Source organism: Ammospiza caudacuta, chromosome 8 (assembly GCF_027887145.1).
Source record: "Ammospiza caudacuta isolate bAmmCau1 chromosome 8, bAmmCau1.pri, whole genome shotgun sequence".
NCBI lineage: Eukaryota > Metazoa > Chordata > Aves > Passeriformes > Passerellidae > Ammospiza > Ammospiza caudacuta.
This window is the reverse complement of record NC_080600.1, coordinates 43240225-43264245: the sequence shown is the minus strand read 5'-3', so window position 1 is coordinate 43264245 and position 24021 is coordinate 43240225. Positions and strand designations below refer to the sequence as shown.

Genomic DNA, 24021 nt, shown 5'->3' with positions numbered 1-24021 from the left:
AATGCTATTTTGTATATTTATCCTCATAAATAATATTTATAATATTTATAAATTATATTCCATCATTTTAAAGGTATTAAAGGTTTATTTTGGGAAATTTTTAGGAATTCTTTCCCTCTTTAAGGCACAGACTCCCTCAAGGTTTAGGGGACCCCAATACCGGGCCAGTCCTGATCCTGAAATCCCACGGGAAACGGGGAATTTGGGAGAACAGGACAACCTCAGGAGCCTCCCATGGGCTGAGCTCCGTCCCTGGGGCTGTGGGGGAACAGGGAGGAAAACTGGGGAGATTCCCAAGGGAACTGTCCTGGGAATGGGGACCCTGCCCTGCCCAGCACCCACATCCCGAGGGACAGGCACCCCCAGGCCCTACAGGACACCCCCAACCCTCCAATACACCCATCCCAAGGACAGGTCAGCCCCATTCCTGCCAGGTTATCCTAAATCCCTGCAGGACACCCCCAATCCCTGCAGGATATCCTAAATCCCTGCAGGACACCCCCAATCCTGCCAGGTTATCCTAAATCCCTGCAGGACACCCCCAATCCCTGCAGGATACCCTAAATCCCTGCAGGACACCCCCATTCCTGCCAGGTTATCCTAAATCCCTGCAGGACACCCCCAATCCCTACAGGATATCCTAAATCCCTGCAGGACACCCCCATTCCTGCCAGGTTATCCTAAATCCCTGCAGGACACCCCCAATCCCTGCAGGATATCCTAAATCCCTGCAGGACACCCTTCCAATGGAATCAGCACCCCCATTTCCTGCACAACACCCCATCCCAAGGACAGGACACTCATCCCAAGGGCACTCCAATCCCAAGGACAGGACACCCCATTCCCTTCAGGACACCCATCCTAAGGACAGGACACCCCATTCCCTGCAGGGCATTCCCCCCAAGGACAGGACACCCCATTCCCTTCAGGACACCCATCCCAAGGACAGGACACCCCATTCCCTGCAGGGCATTCCCCCCAAGGACAGGACACCCCATTCCCTTCAGGACACCCATCCCAAGGACAGGACACCCCATTCCCTGCAGGGCATTCCCCCCAAGGACAGGACACCCCATTCCCTTCAGGACACCCATCCCAAGGACAGGACACCCCATTCCCTGCCCACACCCCCCTGCGGGTATCCCCATTCCCGGGGGGTCCCTGTGGGACGCTCTGTGTGCATCAAAAGCCCCCCGAGCCGGCTCCTTCCTCCCACCTGCTCCAGCCCCATCCCCGATTCCACATTCCCCATCCCCATTCCCGAGCCCTTCAGGATCCGTGGGCGAGCCTCGGACCAGGGCCGGCTCTCCCCAGCCCTCCAGGGGCAGGGATGCTCCAGGGGCAGGGATGCTCCAGGGATGGGGATGCTCCAGGGATGGGGATGCTCCAGGGATGGGGATGCTCCAGGGCCGGGGATGCTCCAGGGATGGGGATGCTCCAGGGATGGGGATGCTCCAGGGCAGGGATGCTCCAGGGGCAGGGATGCTCCAGGGGCAGGGATGCTCCAGGGACGGGGATGCTCCAGGGGCAGGGATGCTCCAGGGATGGGGATGCTCCAGGGGCAGGGATGCTCCAGGGATGGGGATGCTCCAGGGGCAGGGATGCTCCAGGGCCAGGGATGCTCCAGGGGCGGGGATGCTCCAGGGATGGGGATGCTCCAGGGATGGGGATGCTCCAGGGGCAGGGATGCTCCAGGGCAGGGATGCTCCAGGGACAGGGATGCTCCAGGGGCAGGGATGCTCCAGGGACAGGGATGCTCCAGGGGCAGGGATGCTCCAGGGATGGGGATGCTCCAGGGGCAGGGATGCTCCAGGGATGGGGATGCTCCAGGGATGGGGATGCTCCAGGGATGGGGATGCTCCAGGGCCGGGGATGCTCCAGGGGCGGGGATGCTCCAGGGACGGGGATGCTCCAGGGGCGGGGATGCTCCAGGGGCAGGGATGCTCCAGGGCAGGGATGCTCCAGGGCAGGGATGCTCCAGGGATGGGGATGCTCCAGGGATGGGGATGCTCCAGGGGCAGGGATGCTCCAGGGGCAGGGATGCTCCAGGGCCAGGGATGCTCCAGGGCCAGGGATGCTCCTGGGCAGGGATGCTCCAGGGCAGGGATGCTCCAGGGATGGGGATGCTCCAGGGCAGGGATGCTCCAGGGATGGGGATGCTCCAGGGCAGGGATGCTCCAGGGCAGGGATGCTCCAGGGATGGGGATGCTCCAGGGATGGGGATGCTCCAGGGATGGGGATGCTCCAGGGGCAGGGATGCTCCAGGGGCAGGGATGCTCCAGGGGCAGGGATGCTCCAGGGCAGGGATGCTCCAGGGATGGGGATGCTCCAGGGATGGGGATGCTCCAGGGATGGGGATGCTCCAGGGCAGGGATGCTCCAGGGATGGGGATGCTCCAGGGATGGGGATGCTCCAGGGCCGGGGATGCTCCAGCTCTAACCCCAGCACTCCACTTTCCTCGGAGCTCACATCTACAAAGTTCAGCCTGCCCAAAAAGCTCTGGATTATGCCCGGAGCTTTCTCCTTTCCGGCTCACGGAAGGAAGGCTCGGAGCTACAAAGGATTTGATTTCCTTGTCAGGGAAATGGAGCATTTTATAGGAATCTATAAATATCCATCCCAATCCTGCGCTGAATGCAGGAATTATCTCCAAGGAGGCTGGGAATGCGCTGCTGATGGCTGAGCCCGCAGCCCGAGGCTCCTGGAGACGTTCCCTGCACCAGGAAAGCAGGGCAGGGATGCTGGGACGGCAGCAGGACCCAAAACACGATCTGGGATCATCCAGTCCGACCCCGGCCACGGGCAGGGCCACCTTCCATGGACTGCTCCGAGCTCCAGGGACGAGGGGACAGCCACGGGCAGGAGCAAGGGACATCCAAGGGACACGGAGAGGGGGTGGGATGTCCCCAGGGGAGCGGCAGTTGGGACACGGTTCTGCCACAGAACCCCAGAATTTAGGTTGGAAAAGCCCCCTAAGGCCATGGAGTCCAACCATCCCAACCATTCCCTGGGTTGGCTGGGCACTGCCAGGGCCCTCATGGAATTACTGAGGTTGGAAAAGCCCCTCAAGACCATGAAATACAACCATACCCAAACTGCCAAGTTCTCCATGGAATTACTGAGGTTGGAAAAGCCACCTAGGATCATGGAATCCAACCATTCCCAGCACTGCCAAGGCCCTCACAGAATTACTGAGGTTGGAAAAGCCCACCAGGACCATGGAATCCAACCATGCCCAACACTACTGGGACCCCCATGGAATTATTGAGGTTAGAAAAGCCCCCCAAGGCCATCGAGTCCAACCACTCCCAGCACTGCTGGGATCCCCATGGAATTACTGAGGTTGGAAAAGCCCCTGAAGACCACGGAGTCCAATCATCCCCAGCACTGCCAAGACCCTCACAGAATTACTGAGGTTGGAAAAGCCCCCCAAGGCCATCCAGTCCAACTATCCCTGAACTGCCAGGGCCCCCATGGAATTACTGAGGTTGGAAAAGCCCCCAAGGCCATCAAGTCCAACCATTCCCAGCACTGCCAAGACTCCCACATCCCCAAGTGCCACCTCCACGCGGGATGGGGACTCCCCCACTGCCCTGGGCGCCTTTCCTTGAGGGAACTTCCCCGTGTTCCCCCCGGAGCACGCACCTTGAGCAGCTTGCAGCGGATCTGGGCGGACACCATGTGGCTGTTGCGGAGGTTGCCCACGCGGAACATGAGCGTGAGCTTCCCGTCGCGCATGGAGATGGCGGCGTGCTCGCTGAACATCAGCGTCTCCGCCCGCTTCTTGGGCTGGGACATCTTGATGAACATGCAGCCGATGAGGAAGGCGTCCACGATGGAGCCCAGGATGGACTGGAAGAGGAAGAGGATGATGCCCTCGGGGCACTTGTCGGTGATGTAGCGGTAGCCGTAGCCGATGGTGGCCTCGGTTTCGATGAAGAAGAGGAAGGCGGAGGGGAAGTTGTACACGTTGGCCACGCACGGGGTGTAGCTGTCGTCGTGCGCCTTGTTGAGGTCCCCGCGCATGTAGGCGATCACCCACCACATGGAGGCCATGAAGAGCCAGGCCACGGTGTAGGTGAGGATGAAGATGAACAGGTTCCAGCGCCACTTGAGGTCCACCAGCGTGGTGAAGAGGTCGGACAGGTAGCGGCTGGTCTCGCCGCCCAGGTTGCCGTGCTGCACGTTGCAGCGCCCGTTCTTGTCCACGAAGCGCTGGCGCTTCCCGCGCGGGGCGCTGCGCGGGGGCGGGAGGCCTCCGCCGCTGGCCGAGGTGCTCACCACCTGGTACTCATCGCCCAGCTTGCGCCGCAGCGCCGACATGCTCCGCGCAGCCCCGCGCAGCGCCGCGCAGCCCCCGACAGCCGGCAAAACCCGCGCAGCCACCGACAACCTCACAGCCGGCAAAACCCGCGCAGCCACCGACAACCTCACAGCCGGCAAAACCCGCGGAGCCACCGACACCCCGACAGCCGGCAAAACCCGCGCAGCCACCGACACCGACAACCTCACAGCCGGCAAAACCCGCGCAGCCACCGACAACCTCACAGCCGGCAAAACCCGCGCAGCCACCGACACCGACAACCTCACAGCCGGCAAAACCCGCGCAGCCACCGACAACCTCACAGCCGGCAAAACCCGCGCGGTCCCCAGCACCCGCGCGGCCGGCAAAAGCCGCGCAGTCACCAACACCCCGCGCAGCCCCTCACACCCCGCAGTCCGCACAGCCCCGCTCAGCTCCGCATCCCCCGCGCAGCCCGCCCGGCCCCGCCGCGCCGCGGCCGCGGAGCCTCCGCCCGGCGCCGCCGCCTCCCACGCGGAGCCGCCGGCAGCGGCCCCGGGCAGGGCGGCACCGCCCCGCGCAGCGACACTCCCCCCGCACCGCCCCGCGCAGCGACACTCCCCCCGCACCGCCCCTGGATCCCGCACCGCCCCGCGCAGCGACACTCCCCCCGCACCGCCCCTGGAGCCCGCACCGCCCCGCGCAGCGACACTCCCCCCGCACCGCCCCGCACCGCCCCGCACCGCCCCGCGCAGCGACACTCCCCCCGCACCGCCCCTGGAGCCCGCACCGCCCCGCGACCCTGCGCGTCTCAGCGACCCCGCGCACAGCCCGCCCTCCGCAGCCTCGGTGCGCTCTGCATCTTCATCCTCAGCATCCTTCACTCATCCTCCTCCCCCCGGTATCATCATCTTCCTCCTCATCTTCCTCTCCCCAGCATCCTCCCCCGGGCCTCCATCCCTCCTCCTCCCTCTCCTATTCTATTCTATTCTATTCTATTCTATTCTATTCTATTCTATTCTATTCTATTCTATTCTATTCTATTCTATTCTATTCTATTCTATTCTATCCCATCCCATCCCATCCCATCCCATCCCATCCCATCCCATCCCATCCCATCCCCCTTTATCCCGTTTTTACCTTTATTGCATTCCATTTTAAGTTTTTGAGACGTTTAGATGCCCACGGCAGCCAGGCAGCCCTGCCAGCACACAGAGGGGACACAGCCCCTTCCAGCCGGGAACAATTTCCCTGAGAGAAGCCACAGAGCTCAGCCCTGATCCAGGACTGGTGGGAAGCAGGAAAGGAGCCCCAAAATGTGGATAAATGCCCAGGGAATTGTGGAGCAGTTGGGTGGGAAGGGGGCTGGTGGTGCTCCAAAGGGCCAGGCTGTATCCAAGGGTCCTCCTCACCCACTCCTGCTGTAGAACTGCTGCCACCAGCTCCAGACAAAGCTTGGATTGGCAGCTTTAACCATGGGATAAAGCCCAGCCACACTTCACTTTTTAACCATCACCTTCCTCAGAACTGATTCTCAAGGATTTTTCTGGCCACTGCATTTCTATTCCAGCTTTTTTTTTTTTTTTTTTTTGCCAGAAAATTGATTTAGTTTCACACTTTACTCTTTTCTATTCCCAATTTCTCCAGTTCCCCGCTCTTTTTTTCCTGACAGTGACACAATGCCTGTTAATTTTCCCACCCAATTCAAGGAAATTTTGTATGGAATTCATCCCAAACTCTGGCCACGCTGCCAGAACCCTCCTGGCTCACAGATCCAGCAGCCTTGCCAGCTTCCCCTCTCCTATTCTCCTTTCTCCATCCCTCCTGTTTTCCCAGAGGCCTCTCCCTGGGCTGGAATTGGGCAAAGATTCCCTGTGATCCATCCCAATGTGACAGTGACAATCCAAGGGGAGCCATTCCCTGTAATTACTGCAATTAAAATCCTCATTGCTTTTAGGAGGATGAGCACATTCCCAGCATGTTCTGCCAGCCGGGGTGGGATGAGGGAACAGTGGGAGTGGGAAAGGAGTGGTGAACATGGAACAGCGTCACCCAAAGGGTCCTGGGGACAGGAGGCTGCTCCAGGCAGCCCTGGCAGAGCTGTTCTCCTGGAATGATGGAATTCCCAGCTGATCCTGGTGTGCAGGGACACTCCCCCTGTCCCAGCTGCTCCAGCCTGGCCCTGGGCACTGCCAGGGATCCAGGGGCAGCCCCAGCTGCTCTGGCAATCCCAGCCCAGCCAGGAATTCCCAGTTCCCAGTGTCCCACCCATCCCTGCCCTCTGGCTCTGGGAGCCATTCCCTGGCTCCTGTCCCTCCATCCCTTGTCCCCGGTCCCTCTCAGCTCTGCTGGAGCCCCTTCAGGCCCTGCCAGGGGCTCTGAGCTCTGCCTGGAGCCTTCCCTTCTCCAGGAGAACATTCCCAGCTCTCCCAGCCTGGCTCCAGGGGCTCCCCTGGACTCTCCAGCAGCTCCTCATCCTCCCTGTGCTGATTATCCCACAAACCCACCCTTCCCCTGCCTGCTGCCATCCCAGGCCCGAGGTTTGTATTTAGATCCATTTAAACTCACCTGGGCAGGAGTTCCCCCTGGGCCTCCTTTCCCTGCAATTCCATTTCTTCTTTCCATTCCATTCCATCCCATTCCCTTTTATCCCATTTTTACCTTCATTGAATTTGATTTTAAGTTTTTGAGATGTTTAGATCCCCACAGCAGCCACGCAGCAATTCCCTGATTTCTGCACCGGGAGGCTTTTCCAGGCTTTAGCTGATGTGGGGATGATGACAAATGAAATGATGAAATTAATTATGTGTTCCCTGAATTAATAGAGACATTCCCAAACCTGTCTCTGCCAATCCCACTGCCTGGGGATGTGGATTTGAGGGCAGATCCTGCTGTTTTCCCATGGAAAAATCATTTCCAGTTTGAAATGGGAGTCGGAGCAGGCAGTCATGGCACCAATACCAGGATATTCCTCAAAAATATCCTAATATCCCTCTGGATGAATCCCTAAATCCCTTAAATAAATCCCAAAAAAAGGGACAAATCATATTTCCAGGGAAATGAGATGGAGGTTGGTTCCCTCTCTGTAATTTTCTGTCAATCCTAATTATTGCCATTTCTGAGAAATCCCAAAAAAAAGGGGAAATACCTCGGTGCCTGCATTCATCCCTCCCAAAGGGATTATTGGGTGATTCATTCCCAGGCTCCGCAGCCCATCATTAACAGGAGCAGTTAATTACCTCTAAGGGCTTTAATTACCAGCAGGGGAGGCTGGGCCTCACCAGGGTTTGGTGTCACCTGCAGCTCCAACCCCCCAGACACCTGCAAGGACAACCTGGAACAGGAATTACTGAGAAAAGGGGTTTTAGTTGGGGTTTTTCCATGGTTTTTGGACAAGGAAGCAACTCTGGATGTGGGGAATCTCATTAAATGAGTTGTTAATTAGCCCTTTTGTGATTTGCTTGATTGAAGGGCACTGCAGCAGTGTAGGATGAATTACAGAATTATGTATTAATATAGAAGCTCTATTTATAAAATCCTAATTTTGTAAATAGCTCTGGTTCCAACGTCAAGGAGCCTTGGGATGGGACAGGGCAGCGTTGGGAATGTGGAGCTGTCCCCCCCTGGAGCCAGGGGTGCTCCACAGGCAGGTGACACTGCCCTGTCCCACTGTCCCCAGGACATTCCCCACCTCCCCCTTTTATTTATTAATTATTCCTCTCTTCCTGCATGGAAATTCCTGGTTAAATTTGATCCTGATGTTTTCCTGCTCTTTTTACAAAGAATAAAAACTCCCCCTTTTCTGGGGGATTTTTAAATCACATTTTGTATTTCTGGAGGATGAGGAGCAGGAATATTGGGGCAGGAGGGTGGAGATGAGCACCAATCTGAGTTAATCCAGGATATTCCAGCTCCATGGATGCCCAGCAATCCCTTTCCCAGCTGAACCCCCTCCTGCTTCCCATTTAATGCTCAGTATCCAGCAAATACCCTGTCATTTACACCATCCACGAACCCCAGGATGAATCCAGGACCACCACAGCAGATACAGAAAATACCAGCATTTTTAATGACCCAGTGCATTTACAGAGATTTTTGGGGATTGTGAGGGAAATCCTGGGAAATATTTCCCCACTTACCCATGCTGGGATCCCACTGCCCTGGGATTTCAGTCTCCTGAACCCTCTGGGCAGTGAGAATTGCCAGAATCCCAGCCCAGAGGGCCACAGCTGCACTCGGGGTGGCTCCCACAGGAGCTCCCTGTCCCCACATCCCAGCAGGAGCAGCTCCTGAGGGCCAGCAGTGCTTTGGGAACACCCACACAAGGATGCAGCCCCCAAATTCCTGAAACCAGGAAGGAGCCCCTGTGATTCCAGGAACACCTGGAGGCAGAGCTGGGAGCGGATCCAGGGGCAGGGCTGGGATGCAGGGACTCGTGGATGCATTGGGATGGAGGGATGGAGACCCTCCAAGCTCCAGAGGTGTCAGGTTTGGTTCTACCAGGTGTTCCCTGAGCCCCAGGTCTGGACCCAGTTCTGATCCCATGGGAGGAGGGGACAGCTCCCTCCGTGCCACCCCGAGGTCCCACGAGTGTCACTCCTTCCCCTCGGCATTCCTGTGTCTCCTGTGGCCTCATCTGTTGGAGTTCCTTGGCCTGCTTTTCCCAGCGCTGGATCCCGTTGTTTCCCAGCACGACCCAAGAAGCTTTGGTGCTGTCAGATCCCACGGGGCACGAGAGAACACCCAACATTCCCCAGGATATTCTCCAGGATCTCCTCCAGGAGAGCCCAGCACATCCCATCAGCTCGGGCCACACCTCCCAGGATGGCTCCCAGTGCCAGCTGGTGCCACAGGGCCTTTAGGATGGGCCACCTCTCCGTGGTGACACATGACAGTGACACCTCCATATCCCACCTTCTCCAAGGTGCCTCTGGAATCTCTGGAGGGACAGCAATGCCTCCCTATCCCAACTTCTCCAAGGTGAACTGGTGCCTCTGGAGTGACAGCAATGCCTCCATGTCCCAATTTCTCCAAGGTGAACTGGTGCCTCTGGAATCTCTGGAGTGACAGCGACACCTCCCTATCCCAACTTCTCCAAGGTGAAATGATGCCTCTGGAATCTCTGGGGTGACAGTGACACCTCCATATCCCAACTTCTCCAAGGTCAGATGACACCTCTGGAGTGACAGCAACACCTCCCTATCTCCAAGGTCAGATGATGCCTCTGGAGTGACAGTAACACCCCACCTATCCCAACTTCTCCAAGGTGAGATGATGCCTCTGGAATCTCTGGGGTGACAGCAACTCCTCCCTATCCCAACTTCTCCAAGGTGAAATGATGCCTCTGGAATCTCTGGGGTGACAGTGACACCTCCATATCCCAACTTCTCCAAGGTGAACTGGTGCCTCTGGAATCTCTGGAGCGACAGCGACACCTCCCTATCCCAACTTCTCCAAGGTGAACTGGCGCCTCTGGAATCTCTGGAGTGACAGCGACACCTCCATATCCCAACTTCTCCAAGGTGAACTGGTGCCTCTGGAATCTCTGGAGTGACAGTGACACCTCCCTATCCCAACTTCTCCAAGGTGCCTCTGGAATCTCTGGAGTGACAGCGACACCTCCCTATCCCAACTTCTCCAAGGTGCCTCTGGAATCTCTGGGGCGACAGCAACTCCTCCCTATCCCAACCTCTCCAGGGTCAGCCGCTGCCTCTGGAGCCTGGAGCCCGCTGCTGTCGGTACCAGCCGATGCTGGATCGCCTGAGGAGTCCGAGGGCCCGGCGGCACCGGGAGCCCCTGCTGGGGGTGCCTGTGCCGGGGCCGGGAGCGGGCTGGCACCGCTGGGAGCAGCGGGAGCAGCGGGACGAGGCGATCACGCCGGCAGGGTCATGTTGCGCAGCAGCCACTGCTGGGCGCGGCCGCCGCCGCAGTCGCGCACGGTGGGCACCAGCCGGTCCTCGTCCGACGGCTCCGCCAGGCACTGGTTGCTGTTCAGGTGCCTCAGGGTGAGCTTCTGCAAGGGGGGGGACAGAGAATTCCTGCTGAGAACACAGCATGCCACTGGAATTCTGTAGCTGTGATATTCTCTGAAAAATCCCTTTGCCGGGATTTTTTCTCCTGAGAAGCTGAGAAGCCTCAGAGGAAAAGAAAGAAAATAATTATCTGCTGCTGTGGGATGCAACAGGTGCATCTGGGATTGGTATCATGTGCCTGTTTCTAATTAATGGCCAATCACAGCCAGCTGTCTCGGACTCTCTGGTCAGTCACAAGATTTTATTATCATTCCATTCCTTGCAAGCCTTCTGATGAAATCCTTTCTTCTATTCTTTTAGTATAGTTTTAATATAATATATATCATAAAATAATCAATCAGCCTTCTGAAACATGGAGCCAACATTCTCATCTCTCCCCTCATCCTGGGACCCCTGTGAACACCACCACAGAATTCCACCCGGGAAATTGCAATTTTCTGGCATTTCAGGCCAGGTTTGGTCACTGGAGCAAATCTGCTGGAGCTCCAGGACATCCCCACCACCCTGCTCCTCCCTCTGCGGAACCAACAAACCCCTCAGCAAAGGGAAGAGAACTCCAAGGAAATCTTGTCTTTCCAAGGCACAGCTGCTGGATGGAGGAGTTTGGTCGCCATGGCCATGGACACATGGAATGTTTGGGACCAGAGCAGGAAATTTTTGGTGCTGATGGGAATGTATTTGCTCAGTATTCCATGGAAATTCTGCTGTTCCCAGGGCATTTTTCCTTCTTGGGACACCTCCTCTGATCCCACATTTCTGAGGGATGGGAGAATTAGAAGACACAAAAAGAATTGGAGGGAACAAAACACCACCTGCTCCACAGGGAGAACAAATTCCCAGAGAAATCCCAGGAAGTTAAACAGGAAATTCTGTCCTTAAACAACACCAGAGAGGTTCAGTCCCAGCTGAGCCGGGAGCATTCCCACCACCATCCCCTGGGATTGTGCCAGGGCCTGCCCACCCTGCCAGGCAGGAATTCCCAGTTCCCAGTGTCCCACCCATCCCTGCCCTCTGGCACTGGGAGCCATTCCCTGGCTCCTGTCCCTCCATCCCTTGTCCCCAGCCCCTCTGCAGCTCTCCTGGAGCCCCTTCAGGCCCTGGAATGTTCTGGAAGCTCTCCCTGGAGCCTTCCCTTCTCCAGGGGAACATTCCCAGCTCTCCCAAGATCCCTGGGAATGGGGAACTTCAGGGTGGAAATCCTGTCTGCAGATAATCCACTGGAGCAGAGCCCGATTCTATGGCAAGGGAACAAACAGGGAAAACCAGGATGGGCAGGAAAATCCTCAGGAAAGGAGGAATTAACTCCAAAATTTATCCCAAACAGCCCAGGCTGATGTCAAACCTTGGGATCTCCTCAGGGATAGAGGGGCTGGAATTGTGGGAGCTGTTTGAGGTCTTGGGCTCACCCAGGAGGATAAACATTGATATAATATCAAAAAATTATAAAAAGAATAAATTATAGAAAAAAATTAATATGAAAGATAAGATTATAGATAATATAAAAATAATACATTAAAGAATATAGATGACTATAATATATATTATGTGCAATATAAACAAATATAAAAAGTAAAAGAATACAAAATTTAAGGGACTAAAATTAGAAAAAATAATATAATCCAGAATAATATAAAATATGATATATATAAAATAATATAAAATAATACAGAAGAGAATAATATAAAATATAAACTAAAATAAAATAATAATAGTCCTAACTGAAGGAAAATCAGGAATTATTTTCACAACAGTCTGATGCTCTCAGGGCTCATAAACTCTATTTATGTTCATTATTTATAATATTTCTATATAATATTATATTTACTGAAAAATATAGCATTATGCTTATATATTACATAATAAACATATGGGTGTTTATGAGTGTAAATTTATAACTATTATAGTTTTATATATTTTAATTTTATATAGAAATAAAAATTACAAAATAAATACCCATATATATATAATATTAAATATATATAGATATAAAGAAAGACTTTTTTCTAGTGTTCCAACTAAACTGGTGGGAAATTCCAACAAGGAATTTGGTTTTCCTACCACCCATCTCCCTGTGCTACTCCACTGAATGGGAAGAATTCCATGAAAAGTACAGGGGGAAAAAAAAATCTATAAAAATTAACAAATTCTAGGAAAATTCTAGGAAAAATCCATGGAAAATCCTAGGAAAAGTGGAACCTTTTTGAGAAAATATTTTGCAACTGGAATTATTTTTATGTCTGGGAATAGGAACTAAATCTTCAGCTCCTGCAGACTGGAACAATCACGGTGACAAGAGATCAAGGGAGTTTAATTCATCCAAAATTCATTAAAACTAACAATAACTAAGACTAATAATTACTAGTAACTAATAATTATTAAAAACTAAAAGCTAACACTAAACATCTCTTCTATCCTACAGCTATAAAATAAACTTGTCTTGTTTTATAGAAAAAAATTGATATGAAAAATTATATTAAATTATATGAAAATTCTATAGAAAAAAAAAGATTTTATGAAATTTCTATCAAAATTTTATTAAAATTCTACAAAAAATTAAATCAACATTCTGTGGAAATTCCATGAAAAATTCTATTAAATAATTGTATGAAAATTTTATGAAAAATTTATGAAATAATTATATGAAAATTTTATTAAATAATTGTATGAAAATTTTATTAAATAATTGTATGAAAAATCTATGAAAAATTGCTAGAAAATTATCTGAAAAATTATATGAAAAATTGTTAGAAAATTCTATGAAAATTCTACAAAAGATCCATGAAAATTTCATAGAAAATTTCACGGAAAATGTCAGGGAAAATTTCAGGGAATAATGAAAACTGTGTGAAAAAGTGTTTCAAAAATTCTCGTTCGATTCCCTGAAACATTCCACGAAGATCTACGAACTCCGTGAAAAACGAACACTCGCGGAACCGTCAAAAAAATGTTCAAAAATACAAAACTCGCACCCAAAACTAAAACAAGACAGGAACTCCGGCGAGCTCCTCCAGCAGAGCCCGGAGCAGGAAGATTCCCTGGCAATTCCTTACCACATCCCAGCTCTGCTCCCAGTCCCGATGGCCCTACAGGAAGTAATCCGTGGGGCTGGAGTAAACCTTCCTAAAGACTTCCAGGCGGGAGTAATTCCTGAGGCTCCAGGTCTGCAGGGGGCTCCCGTCGCAGGCCTCCACCGTGGGGCCCTGGGAGTCGTCCTCCACCCTGCCCAGCGTCAGGCACGACTGCGTGATGATGTGCAGGAACGTGCGCCTCTGCAAGAGCGGGAATGGCGCGGAAAACCGGGAATCGTTCGTGGAGAGCGGGATGGGAATGCGCCGGGGACAGACGCGGATGGGCGGAGGGAATTGCACACAAAATCTCCTCCCTGCTCTGGAGAGCATTCCCATGATCTAGATTGTGGCTCCCAGTCCCTATCCTTGGATTGCTGCAATTCCCTGCTGGGAAGATCCACAGATGGGGTTTTCCTAGCACAAATATCCCAAAACTTCCACCTTGCTCTTGAGAGCATTCTCGTGATCCACATTGTGGCTCCCAGTCCTGTTCTCCCTACCCTCAGATTGCTGCAATTCCCCATTGGGAAGATCCAGGCAGAGATGGGGTTTTCCTAAAAATACCCCAAAACTTCCACCTTGCTCTTTAGAGCATTCCCATGATCCAGAGTGGGCTGTAGCTCGTTCTCCCCACCCTTGGATTGCTACAAACACCTGCTGGGAAGATCCCCACCTGGGAAGATCCACAGATCCACATATTTGACATATTTCTATCTAATATTCTATTGGGTAGAAATATCCCCAAACTTCCACCTTGCTTTTGAGAGCATTCCCATAATCCAGCATAGAGCGTGGCTCCCAGTCCTGCCCCTCCAACCCCCTGGATTGCTGCAATTCCCTGCTGAGAAGATCCAGGCAGAGATGGGGTTTTCCTAGAAAAATCCCAAAATGTCCTCCCTGCTCTTGAGAGCATTCCCATGATCCAGACTGTGGCTCCCAGTCGTACTCCTCCAACCCCTTGGGTTGTTGCAATTCCCCATTGGGAAGATCCAGACAGAGATGGGTTTTGTTCTGCACAAATATCCCAAAATTTCCTCCCTGCTCTTGAGCCCATTCCCAAGGTCCATCATGGAGAGTGGCCTCCAATCCTGCCTCTCCAGCCCCTAGGATGGCTGTGATTCCCCACTGGAAAGATGTGGGCACAGATGGGGTTTTTCCTGCACAAACCACCCTAAACCCCATTTGGGAATTACACAATTAAAACCAGAATTCATTAAACATTTATGAGGTTTTTTTTCTTTCCCACATTTCCAGCTGTTCCTTTCCGGTGCCATTTCCAGGTGGGGTGAGATGAAGGGGAGCTTCCACTTCCCTAAATTCTCGCCATTGTCACCCCATCACTGAGGTGGAATGCTCTTCCCACATCCCTCACCCACTCCTTTTCCATGGTTTTGGCTTGGGAATGGAAAAAGTGGTGTGAGGATAAAGCAGCCACTAAAAATACCAGAGCCCAGTGTCCCTAAAATGTCACTTGGAGTCACGGGCAGGGACAGCAGTGCTGGATCCCTCTGGATCAGCACTCCCTGTTCCCTCCTGTCCATCAGCCCTTCCAGGGAAAGCAGAGGCCCATCAGTACAGGACTTGGAATTCTCTCTCTCTGGTGTTCACAGGATATGAAATATCCAAAGGTGGCAGATTCCTCACATGGGGATAAACAGGAATGTGGGAATCTGAACAGGCTTTTCTGGTATGTGGATTCATGGAATGGTTTGGGGTGGAAAGCCCTTAAATCCCATCCCATCCACCCCTGCTATGGCAGGGACACCTTCCAGGCCTTGGGCACTGCCAGGGATCCAGGGGCAGCCCCAGCTGCTCTGGCAATCCCAGCCCAGCCAGGAATTCCCAATTCCCAATGTCCCACCCATCCCTGCCCTCTGGGATTCCCTGGCTCCTGTCCCTCCATCCCTCTTCCCCAGTCCCTCTCAGCTCTCCTGGAGCCCCTTCAGGCCCTGCCAGGGGCTCTGAGGTTTTCCTGCATCCTTCCCCTCTCCAGGGGAACATTCCCAGCTCTCCCAGGCTGGCTCAGGGGACGGGAAGCTCTGGAATGTTGGAGCAGCAGCTATGGAGAAGCACGGAGTGAGGGAACTGCTACAGGAGCTATTCCAGGGATTGGGAGTTGGCACAGGGATTGCACCAGACTTACCTCAAAGCTATACTCCCATTTACCAAAATACTGAGGGAAGGGAAGACAGAAGGAAAGCGGAGTCAGTGATCCAAGGAACATTTTTTGTGCAGCCCCTCAGCTCTCCCTGGATGGAAATTCCACAGCTTTGCAGGGACACCGCAATTGGGGACAAACAGTGGCAATTATCCAGGAAAAAAATCATGGAATTCTGAGCAGGGAGGGATCCACAGGGATCAATGATCCAAACCCTGGCCCTGCCAGGATATCCCAACAATCCCATCCTATCCCTGAGAGCATTGTGCAAACACTCCTGGAGCTCTGGCAGCCTTGGAATAAACCCTGAGGGATCTGTCAGGAATAAACCCTGAGGAGCTTTTCAGGAACAAACCCTGACATCACCATCCATCCACAAGGAATTAAACTCCCTCCTATCAGCTGTGACACATTTCCAACCTCATTTTTTCCCTGGATCCTTTCATGCGTGTCACGTCCCAGGATCTCATCCCTCTCCACATCCAGAGGTTTCCCCAGATGTCACAACGGGAATCACCAGGTGTGGGAGCCTGGAATCTATTCAGTATTTAAATGCCACAAATTAAATTAGGAGATTATAAAAAAATAATAGTAGCAGGAAATCATAGAAAATTCCATAAAAATCCCTCAGAGTAACCCCTTTTTAGGATTATTTCATGTCCAGCTGTGGCCCTGTTGTCCATTGCCAAGCCAGAATTCCTAAAAATTCCTAGAAACCACCCAAAATCCCTCCATGCAATGCCTAAATAAGCAAGGTAAGGAAAAATCAGTGTAATTCCACTGGAAAATCAAATTAATGAATACAAGGGATTCAGGAAATATCCTGCAATTATTTCTCTTGGAAAAAAAATTGGAATATCACAGCTGGTTGTTTTCTTGGGCAAAAAAAAGTCCTGGATATTAGGAATGTTTGGAGGTTAATAATACACTAACAAATATATAATAATGGCACTAATGAAATGAAAGGGAAAATGGGTAGTTGAAATCAGAATATTCCAAGAAAAATTGGTAACAAAAAGCTTTGCTCAATAAATCCAGGGACAGGGAATACAATGGGATGTTTTCTAGGAGAACAAGCAGCCAATCCTTGGAGATGCCATAAAAACATGGAGTATTCCTGTTTTAGGAGCTCCATCTCATGGCTGAGCTGGGTTTTACACCATTCCTGGGAAATTCTGCTCAATTTAAAGGAAAAACCAGCACATTCCCTGTGTGTGTATTTTACTGGAAGAATTCCAGCCTTCCAGGCCGGAAGAGGGGAGGTGCCCAAGGAATTCCTGGATGTGGCTGGGCTGGGGACAAGGTGGGGATGGGGCACAGCTCGGTCCTGATGACCTGGGAGGGCTTTTCCAGCCTCAGCGTGGACACCAGCAGGAATTTCCCCATGGAAAGGGTGTCACCATCACATTTTCTGGAAAAATCTCTTTGCCCAGGATTTTGCTCCTGGGAAGCTGAGCAGCCTCAGAGAAAAATGCAAACAATAATTATCTGATTTGCTTCTCCTGTGTTTTACTGCTTTGGAATGTGGTTTGGACATTGTTTACCAACTGGTCATTGTTTGATTGGTTTCATGTGAGTTGTTTCTATTTATTTGCCATTGTTTTTATTTATTGGCCATTTCATGATTTATTATAATAAAAATTCATTACTCTCTACAGAGCCCAGCTGTGTCAGGGCTCTGGAGAGAGTCATGAATTTTCATTATGATCTTTTTAGCCTTCTGTCTGTATCCTTTCTGTATTCTTCAGTATAGTTTTAGTATAGCATTCTTTTATATAATATAGTAACATAAAATAATAAATTAGCCTTCTAAGAACATGGGAGTCAGATTCATTCTTTCCTCCTTTGTCTGGGGAACCTCACCAATACCACAGAAAGGGTGCCCAGGCCTTGGCAGGGGCTGCCCAGGGAGGTTTGGAGTGCCCATCCCTGGAGGTGGCACTCAGTGTGAACGGAAATCCCTGTGGGAATTGTTTAAAGCGAGATGAAAACAGGGAATTGGGCGAATCCCAGGAGGATCTCCCCAGGAGCTGGCTTGGAACTGGAACCTTGGTGTGTGTGGCCAGCAGCAGGAATTTCCCCATGGGATTGGAGCTGCCCAGGGAGGTTTGCAGTGCCCATCCCTGGGGGTGTCCCAGCAATTCTGGAGGTGGCACTCAGGGCTCTGGGCTGGGGACAGGGTGGGCACAGCTGGGACTCCATGACCCTGGAATGCTTTTCCAGCCTCAGAGATGCTGGGATTGTGCCACCCCCCAGGCCCGGGGTACCTCAGCATCGTACTCCCAGAGCTGGTTGCCCCTCAGGTGGTGGCACTTGAGCATGAGGACGGGGCCGTTGAGCCGCGACACGTCCAGGCACAGGTCGTCCGTGCGGATCTCCTTGTCCGCCGTGTAGGAGAACACCTGGAACACAGAGGGGCTGGGAAAGGGCTGGGAACCCCAACCCTGGCCCTGGGAGGGACCCCGGGCTGGAGAGCTGGAGCCCTTCCTCAGAGAAACCCATGGGAATTCAGGGGAAGGAAAAGGTTCTCCACTGGAGAAATCCATTGGAATTCAGGGGAAGGGAAAGGTTCTCCATTGGAGAAATCCATGGGAATTCAGGAAAAGGTTTTCCACTGGAGAAATCCATTGGAATTCAGGGAAAGGTTTTTCCTTGGAGAAATCCATGGGAATTCAGAGGAAGAAAAAGGTTTTCCCATTCAGGGGAAGGGAAAGGTTTTCCACTGGAGGAATCCACCAGAATTCAGGGGAAGGGAAAGGTTTTCCCTTGGAGAAATCCACCAGAATTCAGGGGAAGGCTCTCCCTTGGAGATATCCATTGGAATTCAGGGGAAGGGAAAGGTTTTCTCCTGGAGAAATCCATGGGAATTCAGGGAAAGGTTCTCCCTTGGAGATATCCATGGGAATTCAGGGGAAGAGAAAGATTTTTTACTGGAGGAAACCATGGAAATTCAGGGAAAGGTTTTCCACTGGAGAAATCCATGGGAATTCAGGGCAAGGTTCTCCCTTGGAGAAATCCACGGGAATTCAGGGGAAGGAAAAGGTTTTCCACTGGAGAAATCCATGGGAACTCAGGAAAAGGTTCTCCCTTGGGGAAATCCATGGGAATTCAGGGGAAGGGAAAGGTTCTCCACTGGAGAAATCCATTGGAATTCAGGAGAAGGTTCTCCCTTGGAGAAATCCATGGGAATTCAGGGAAATGGAAAGGTTTTCCACTGGAGAAATCCATGGGAATTCAGGGGATGGGAAAGCTTTTCCCAGCCAAAAAGCAGGGAAATGAGGCCAAGCTCCAGTGAGGATGGAGGAAGTGACAGGAGGAGATGGCAGGAGCTGGGATGAAGATCCAGGATAAATCAGGGATGGGAACATGGAGCATCCCAGCCTTTCCCAGCAGGAATGTGGCCAGGAGCAGGTGTCTGCAAGACCAGAGCTACCAGGGAATTGTGACCGTGCCAGGCTGGCACCACCCCTGGAAAATTCTGCTCATAAATAATAAATTCTAATTAATTAAAATGCAGTTAATTTAAAATATGCTTGAAAGTCCCTTAATCATAATTTACATCCCAAACCTCATATGAAGCAGCCATGCTAATTTGGATATACAATGGAATATGCAAATTTTGTCCTAATTAACCCAGTGTTGTTGGTCACAAGACCAAGAATTCCATCCCCTTTTCTACTCCCTTTCCAGCCCCTCCAAATGAAACATCCCAGGCCCCCACTACTGGAATTCCACTAAAGAACTTCCATGAATATCCTGGATATTTATTTTCCCTACACACATTCAGAATAGATGGATTCAGCAACATTTATGGAGATTCCTGCCCATTTCATTTTTACAAAAGTAAATTCAAATTCCTGATCACATTTCCTTAAGGTTGTGTCTGGAGTGTTAAATTTAGTATTAAATGACAGCAGGATTCTATTCAATATATTCACTGGGACACTTCCCATGGATGGGCACCAATATTCCCCCAAAATCTGGAGCTGAAATTAAAAAAAAATGGCGCTGAGTCCTCTTAAAATCCTTCAGCCCAAAATAAAATGTATTTTGGAATTTTCAGTGATTATTTTGTTATTACTTTCAGACAAAATCTAAACTAGAATTGAAACAGATATTTAAAATATTCCAAAGGAATTCTTGGACAAATAAAGCCACTTTTCCCTGGTTTTGTTTACCTGGTTCCCTCCCATGCCATGGCAGTTGAAAAATCCCACTTTTTCGTTCTCCTTGCGGCCCATGTTGTCCAAGCACTGGTTGGTTTCAACATTCCTGATCTGGAGAAAGCAAAGAGGTGAAACATTCCTTAAAATATTTCCTGGACCTGCCAGATCTGTGCAGAAAATTGCAATCTGTGAACAGATCACATTCCCAAATAATCAGGGAATGGTCTGGGCTGGAAGTGGCCCCAAGCTCATCCATGGCCAGGGACACCTCTCATTATTCCATGTCAGGCCAAGAGGGAATTCAGGATGACTATCTCAAATCTGTTGGAATTGCCATTCCTTTTCTCCCTGTTGGTCCCAGAAAACAACAAAGCATCCACTTGGGAAATGCACTTTGAGGCCTGGCGCTGCTCACCTTTGATTTACACCATTTTTCCTTGGGTTTGAGCCCAGGAGGAGCCATCCAGGGCAGGACACGGATCATTTACGGGCTAATGATGCTGCTCCAGCCTGGATGCATCAAATCCTGCCCAAATCTCTTCTGCAAGGCAGGAAAACGTCCAAAAAATGCACTTGCAATGCCTTAAAACCCCCCCATTTCTCTGCTACTCCCTGGGCTTTAAGGCTGCAATTCCCTTTTCCTGCTGCACTGGAACAGCCAGGCAGGGCTTTAATTCCCAGCTCCTGCCTGAGCTGCTGTTTCCATGGGAACTGAGGCACACTGCACACATCAGGTGCTTTAATCACTTCTTTCTGCCTTTCTCATCCCATTTTCCAGCCTGACAACGTGCCACAATCCCACTTTATTTGACATTCCTTAGACAAGTCCTTTCCTTGCTGGAAACCCCCATTTCCCTTTATTTTGGCAGGATTAAACCCTGAATCCTCCAGTGCCTTTTATTCCTGCCTACAATGGCAAATTTCAGTGGGAAATCACTTCCCTGGATGTCAAAAAAAGCCATTTGTTCCTCAGAGTGTTATTCCAGGATTGTTATTCCCTCACCAAATCCTTTGATTGTTATTCCATCATCTCAAATCAACCCATTCCAGAGCTTTTAAAAGGCGGTGTAGGTACAACTCAATGTAATATTTTTAACTGTGAATTTGTTGAAATTGAAAGGAATTCCAGCTCCTGGTGGTCCCAGAATGTTGTGATTACCAGGAATGTCCTTGACCCTCAGCTCCAGGCTGGAAAACACTCAGTGAACAAACATTTCTTTTAAAAAATCCAAAACAAGCCATTTCTAAGCAATTAATGATGATGGAAGGTTCCCCTCAAGGGCTGCATATTCATTGTGTCAAAATATTAATGCCAAACCTCACTTTTCCAATCTCCTGCTCCACTTGGGAGATAAATGTGCCTGGTGAACATTTGGAATAGACACTTGATTTAAAGGGAGATTTTTAAGGAGAGGGAATATGTTTGGAACAGCAACTTCTCCTTGATAAGGACTTAAAAAATGGAAATCAAGAGAAAAAAAGAGATAAGAAAAGAACTCCAGGACCTGAGTCTTGGCTCCAAAGCCATCTCATCCCCTTGGGAATGGATCCACTGGCTCTGGACACCTCCTGGTTCCCTGAACTTACTGATTTCTTTACTTACTGGTTTGTGGTATTTACTGGATTCCTGCACTTGCTGGTTTTTGGTACCTACTGGTATTCCTTACTAACAGGTTTCCAGTTCTTACTGGTTTCCTCTACTACTGGTTTTTCCTTTACTCATTGGTTTCCTGTACTCCCGGTTCCCTTTATTTACTGGTTTCCTGCATTGCTGATTTCTTTTACTTACTGGTTTCCAGTACTACTGGTTTGCTGTAGTTACTGGTCTCCTTTCCTTAGTGGTTTCCTTTCCATACTGGTTTGCTGTCCTTCTTGGTGTCCTGGATTTACTGGTTTTCTTTACTTGCTGGTTTGTTGTAGTTACTGGCTACCTGTAAGGTTGCTTTCCTTTGCTTGCTGGTTTCCAGTTCTTACTGGTTTCCTTTATTTCTTGGTTCTCCTGCTTTCCTAGACTTCCTACTTCCTTGTAATTAGTTCCTTACGGGTTTGTGTGACCCATGGAGGGCTTCCTGCACAGATTGATTTCCTTTCCTTCCTGGTTTCCTCCACTCCTGTTTTCCTGCACAGATTGATTTCCTTTAATTCCTGGTTTCCTTTAATTCCTGGTTTCCTGCACAGATTGATTTCCTTTAATTCCTGGTTTCCTCTACTCCGGGTTTTGCTGCACGGATTGATTTCCTTTAATTCCTGGTTTCCTGCACAGATTGATTTCCTTTAATTCCTGGTTTCCTCTACTCCTGGTTTTGCTGCACGGATTGATTTCCTTTAATTCCGGGTTTCCTGCATGGATTGATTTCTTTTCATTCCTGGTTTCCTGCACAGATTGATTTCCTTTCATTCCTGGTTTCCTGCACGGATTGATTTCCTTTCATTCCTGGTTTCCTGCACAGATTGATTTCCTCTAATTCCTGGTTTCCTCTACTCCTGGTTTTGCTGCATGGATTGATTTCCTTTCATTCCTGGTTTCCTGCACAGATTGATTTCCTTTAATTCCTGGTTTCCTCTACTCCTGGTTTTGCTTTACTTCCTGGTTTCCTGCAATTCCTGCTTTCCTTTCTTTCCTGCCCTCCCCTTGTCCCTCCACTCCCATCCCATCCCCTGCCAGCAGCCCATGGTGAATTCCAGTACCTCTCCCAGGGAGTAGTAGCGCCGCGGGATCTGCGAGTCGGGGTACACGTTCTCCAGGTACCAGGAGAAGGGTTTGCAGCCCAGCCTCTCCCGCAGGGCCTTCCTCACAGAAACATCTCCATAATCCACCTTCACCACCCCTGGAATGGGGAGAGAAAAGCCCATCAAACATTTGGGGAAAATCCCAGAGTCACCCCAGCTCCCCTTCATGGCTTTCCTGACAGAAACACCTTCACAATCCACCTTCATCACCCCTCCAATGGTTTTCTTAAACCCAGCTTGGCTTTATTAAAAACTCTGGTTCCTGACTCATCTCAGCACAGATAAAGATTTTCCTGTTATCCACACAAAAACAGGAGAAGGCACCAATTAAAAATAGGCTCAATATCCCAAAAATGAGAGCTGAGCTCTCCTCCAGCAGAATTCTGTTTTCCCAGGGAACCGGATCTCTCCAGACTTTTAATTTGGGATGTAATTGTGAGGTGTGCCCCTCATTATGCTGAGAAGTCTATTTCCCACTGGGAGCAGCCCCTGGCTCCTCTCTCCTGGGATCTCAGCTCAGGAACGGGATGAATCAGCTCCCAGAGGAGCTGGGGATGAGGCTGTGCCAGACAACAGAATCCTCATTACCAACAGGCAAATTCCTTTGTTCTCCCAGAGAATTATCCAGAGATCCCCATTTTCCTCATTAATAGGAAGGGAGAAGGATCAAAAAGCAGATTACAAATATTTTAAAATATCTTTTTATATTTAGGAATGCCCTATTAAAAAAAAATCTGTTATTTCCTACTTCTTTTTATGGACAACTTCCATGAAAATGTTCATTTTATTTCCCTCTCTCGTCCATTTGCTTCCCAATGCTGGGGAACAACCTCATTATATTTTATCTATTAATTAATGCAGATATTAATAACTTGGGAAGAGATCAGGGGCTGGAGCGTGTCCAGGGAAGGGAACAGAGCCGGGCAGGGGCTGCAGAATCCCTGAGGGACCCTGAGGGGCTGCAGAATCCCTGAGGGAGCCGGGCAGGGCTCACCTGGAGCACAGGAGGATCCCCAGGGATCTTTTCCCTCTCTGGAATTCCCTGCCAGGAGGGCACAGCCGGGGGGTCGGGCTCTGCTCGCAGGGAACAGGGACAGGAGCAGAGGGAACGGCCTCAGGCTGGCCCAGGGCACCTCAGGGGGGATTTTGGGGCAATTCCTGCAGGAAAAGGTGCTCAGGTGGAGTCCCCATCCCTGCAGGGATTCCACAGCCCTGTGGATGTGGCACTGGGGACAGGGGGCAGTGCCGGCAATGGTTGGATTCAAAGACCTCAGAGAACTTTTCCAACCCAAACAACTCCAGGACACCTCCCATTCCCATCCCCCTTTTTCAGGAAGCACTCCAGACCTCCAGAACACCCCAAACCCAGCCGTACCCGGGGAGATGATGTAGAAGAAATCCTTGAACTCGTCCATCCAGACCTCGGCCAGCCTGCGGTTGTTCTTGTTGATGACGTGGCCGGTGCCCCCCGGGAAGGTGTAGGGGGTGGCCTTGCGGAACACGTGTCCCACGTGGGAGCAGGTGACGATCTCCAGGGAGCCCCCACACTGCCAGATCTGCAACGGCAACGGGGCCAGCCTGCAGG

General features: G+C 50.8%; 2 protein-coding genes across 3 annotated transcripts in view; both read right to left on the bottom strand.

Annotated features, from left to right (window-relative positions):
- KCNJ3 (potassium inwardly rectifying channel subfamily J member 3) overlaps positions 1-4397 on the bottom strand; it is a 29384-nt gene extending 24987 nt beyond the window's left edge. Inside the window, exon 1 of the mRNA XM_058809568.1 lies at positions 3646-4397. Coding sequence (XP_058665551.1) covers positions 3646-4323 — 678 coding nt within the window. The 5' untranslated portion in view covers positions 4324-4397. The remainder of the gene's footprint in view (positions 1-3645) is intronic.
- Positions 4398-9963: 5566 nt separating this feature from the next.
- The window catches only part of GALNT13 (polypeptide N-acetylgalactosaminyltransferase 13), a 31366-nt gene continuing 17308 nt past the window's right edge, over positions 9964-24021 (bottom strand). Inside the window, exons 7-11 of one of the 2 annotated variants that reach the window (XM_058809432.1) lie at positions 23812-23992; positions 22395-22534; positions 19719-19817; positions 17808-17942; positions 9964-10295 (exon numbers count right to left, since the gene is read on the bottom strand). In XM_058809432.1, coding sequence (XP_058665415.1) covers positions 10155-10295; positions 17808-17942; positions 19719-19817; positions 22395-22534; positions 23812-23992 — 696 coding nt within the window. In that variant the 3' untranslated portion in view covers positions 9964-10154. Of the gene's footprint in view, positions 10296-13397; positions 13584-17807; positions 17943-19718; positions 19818-22394; positions 22535-23811; positions 23993-24021 lie in introns of those variants that run through there. The other variant, XM_058809431.1, reaches the window with a different exon arrangement.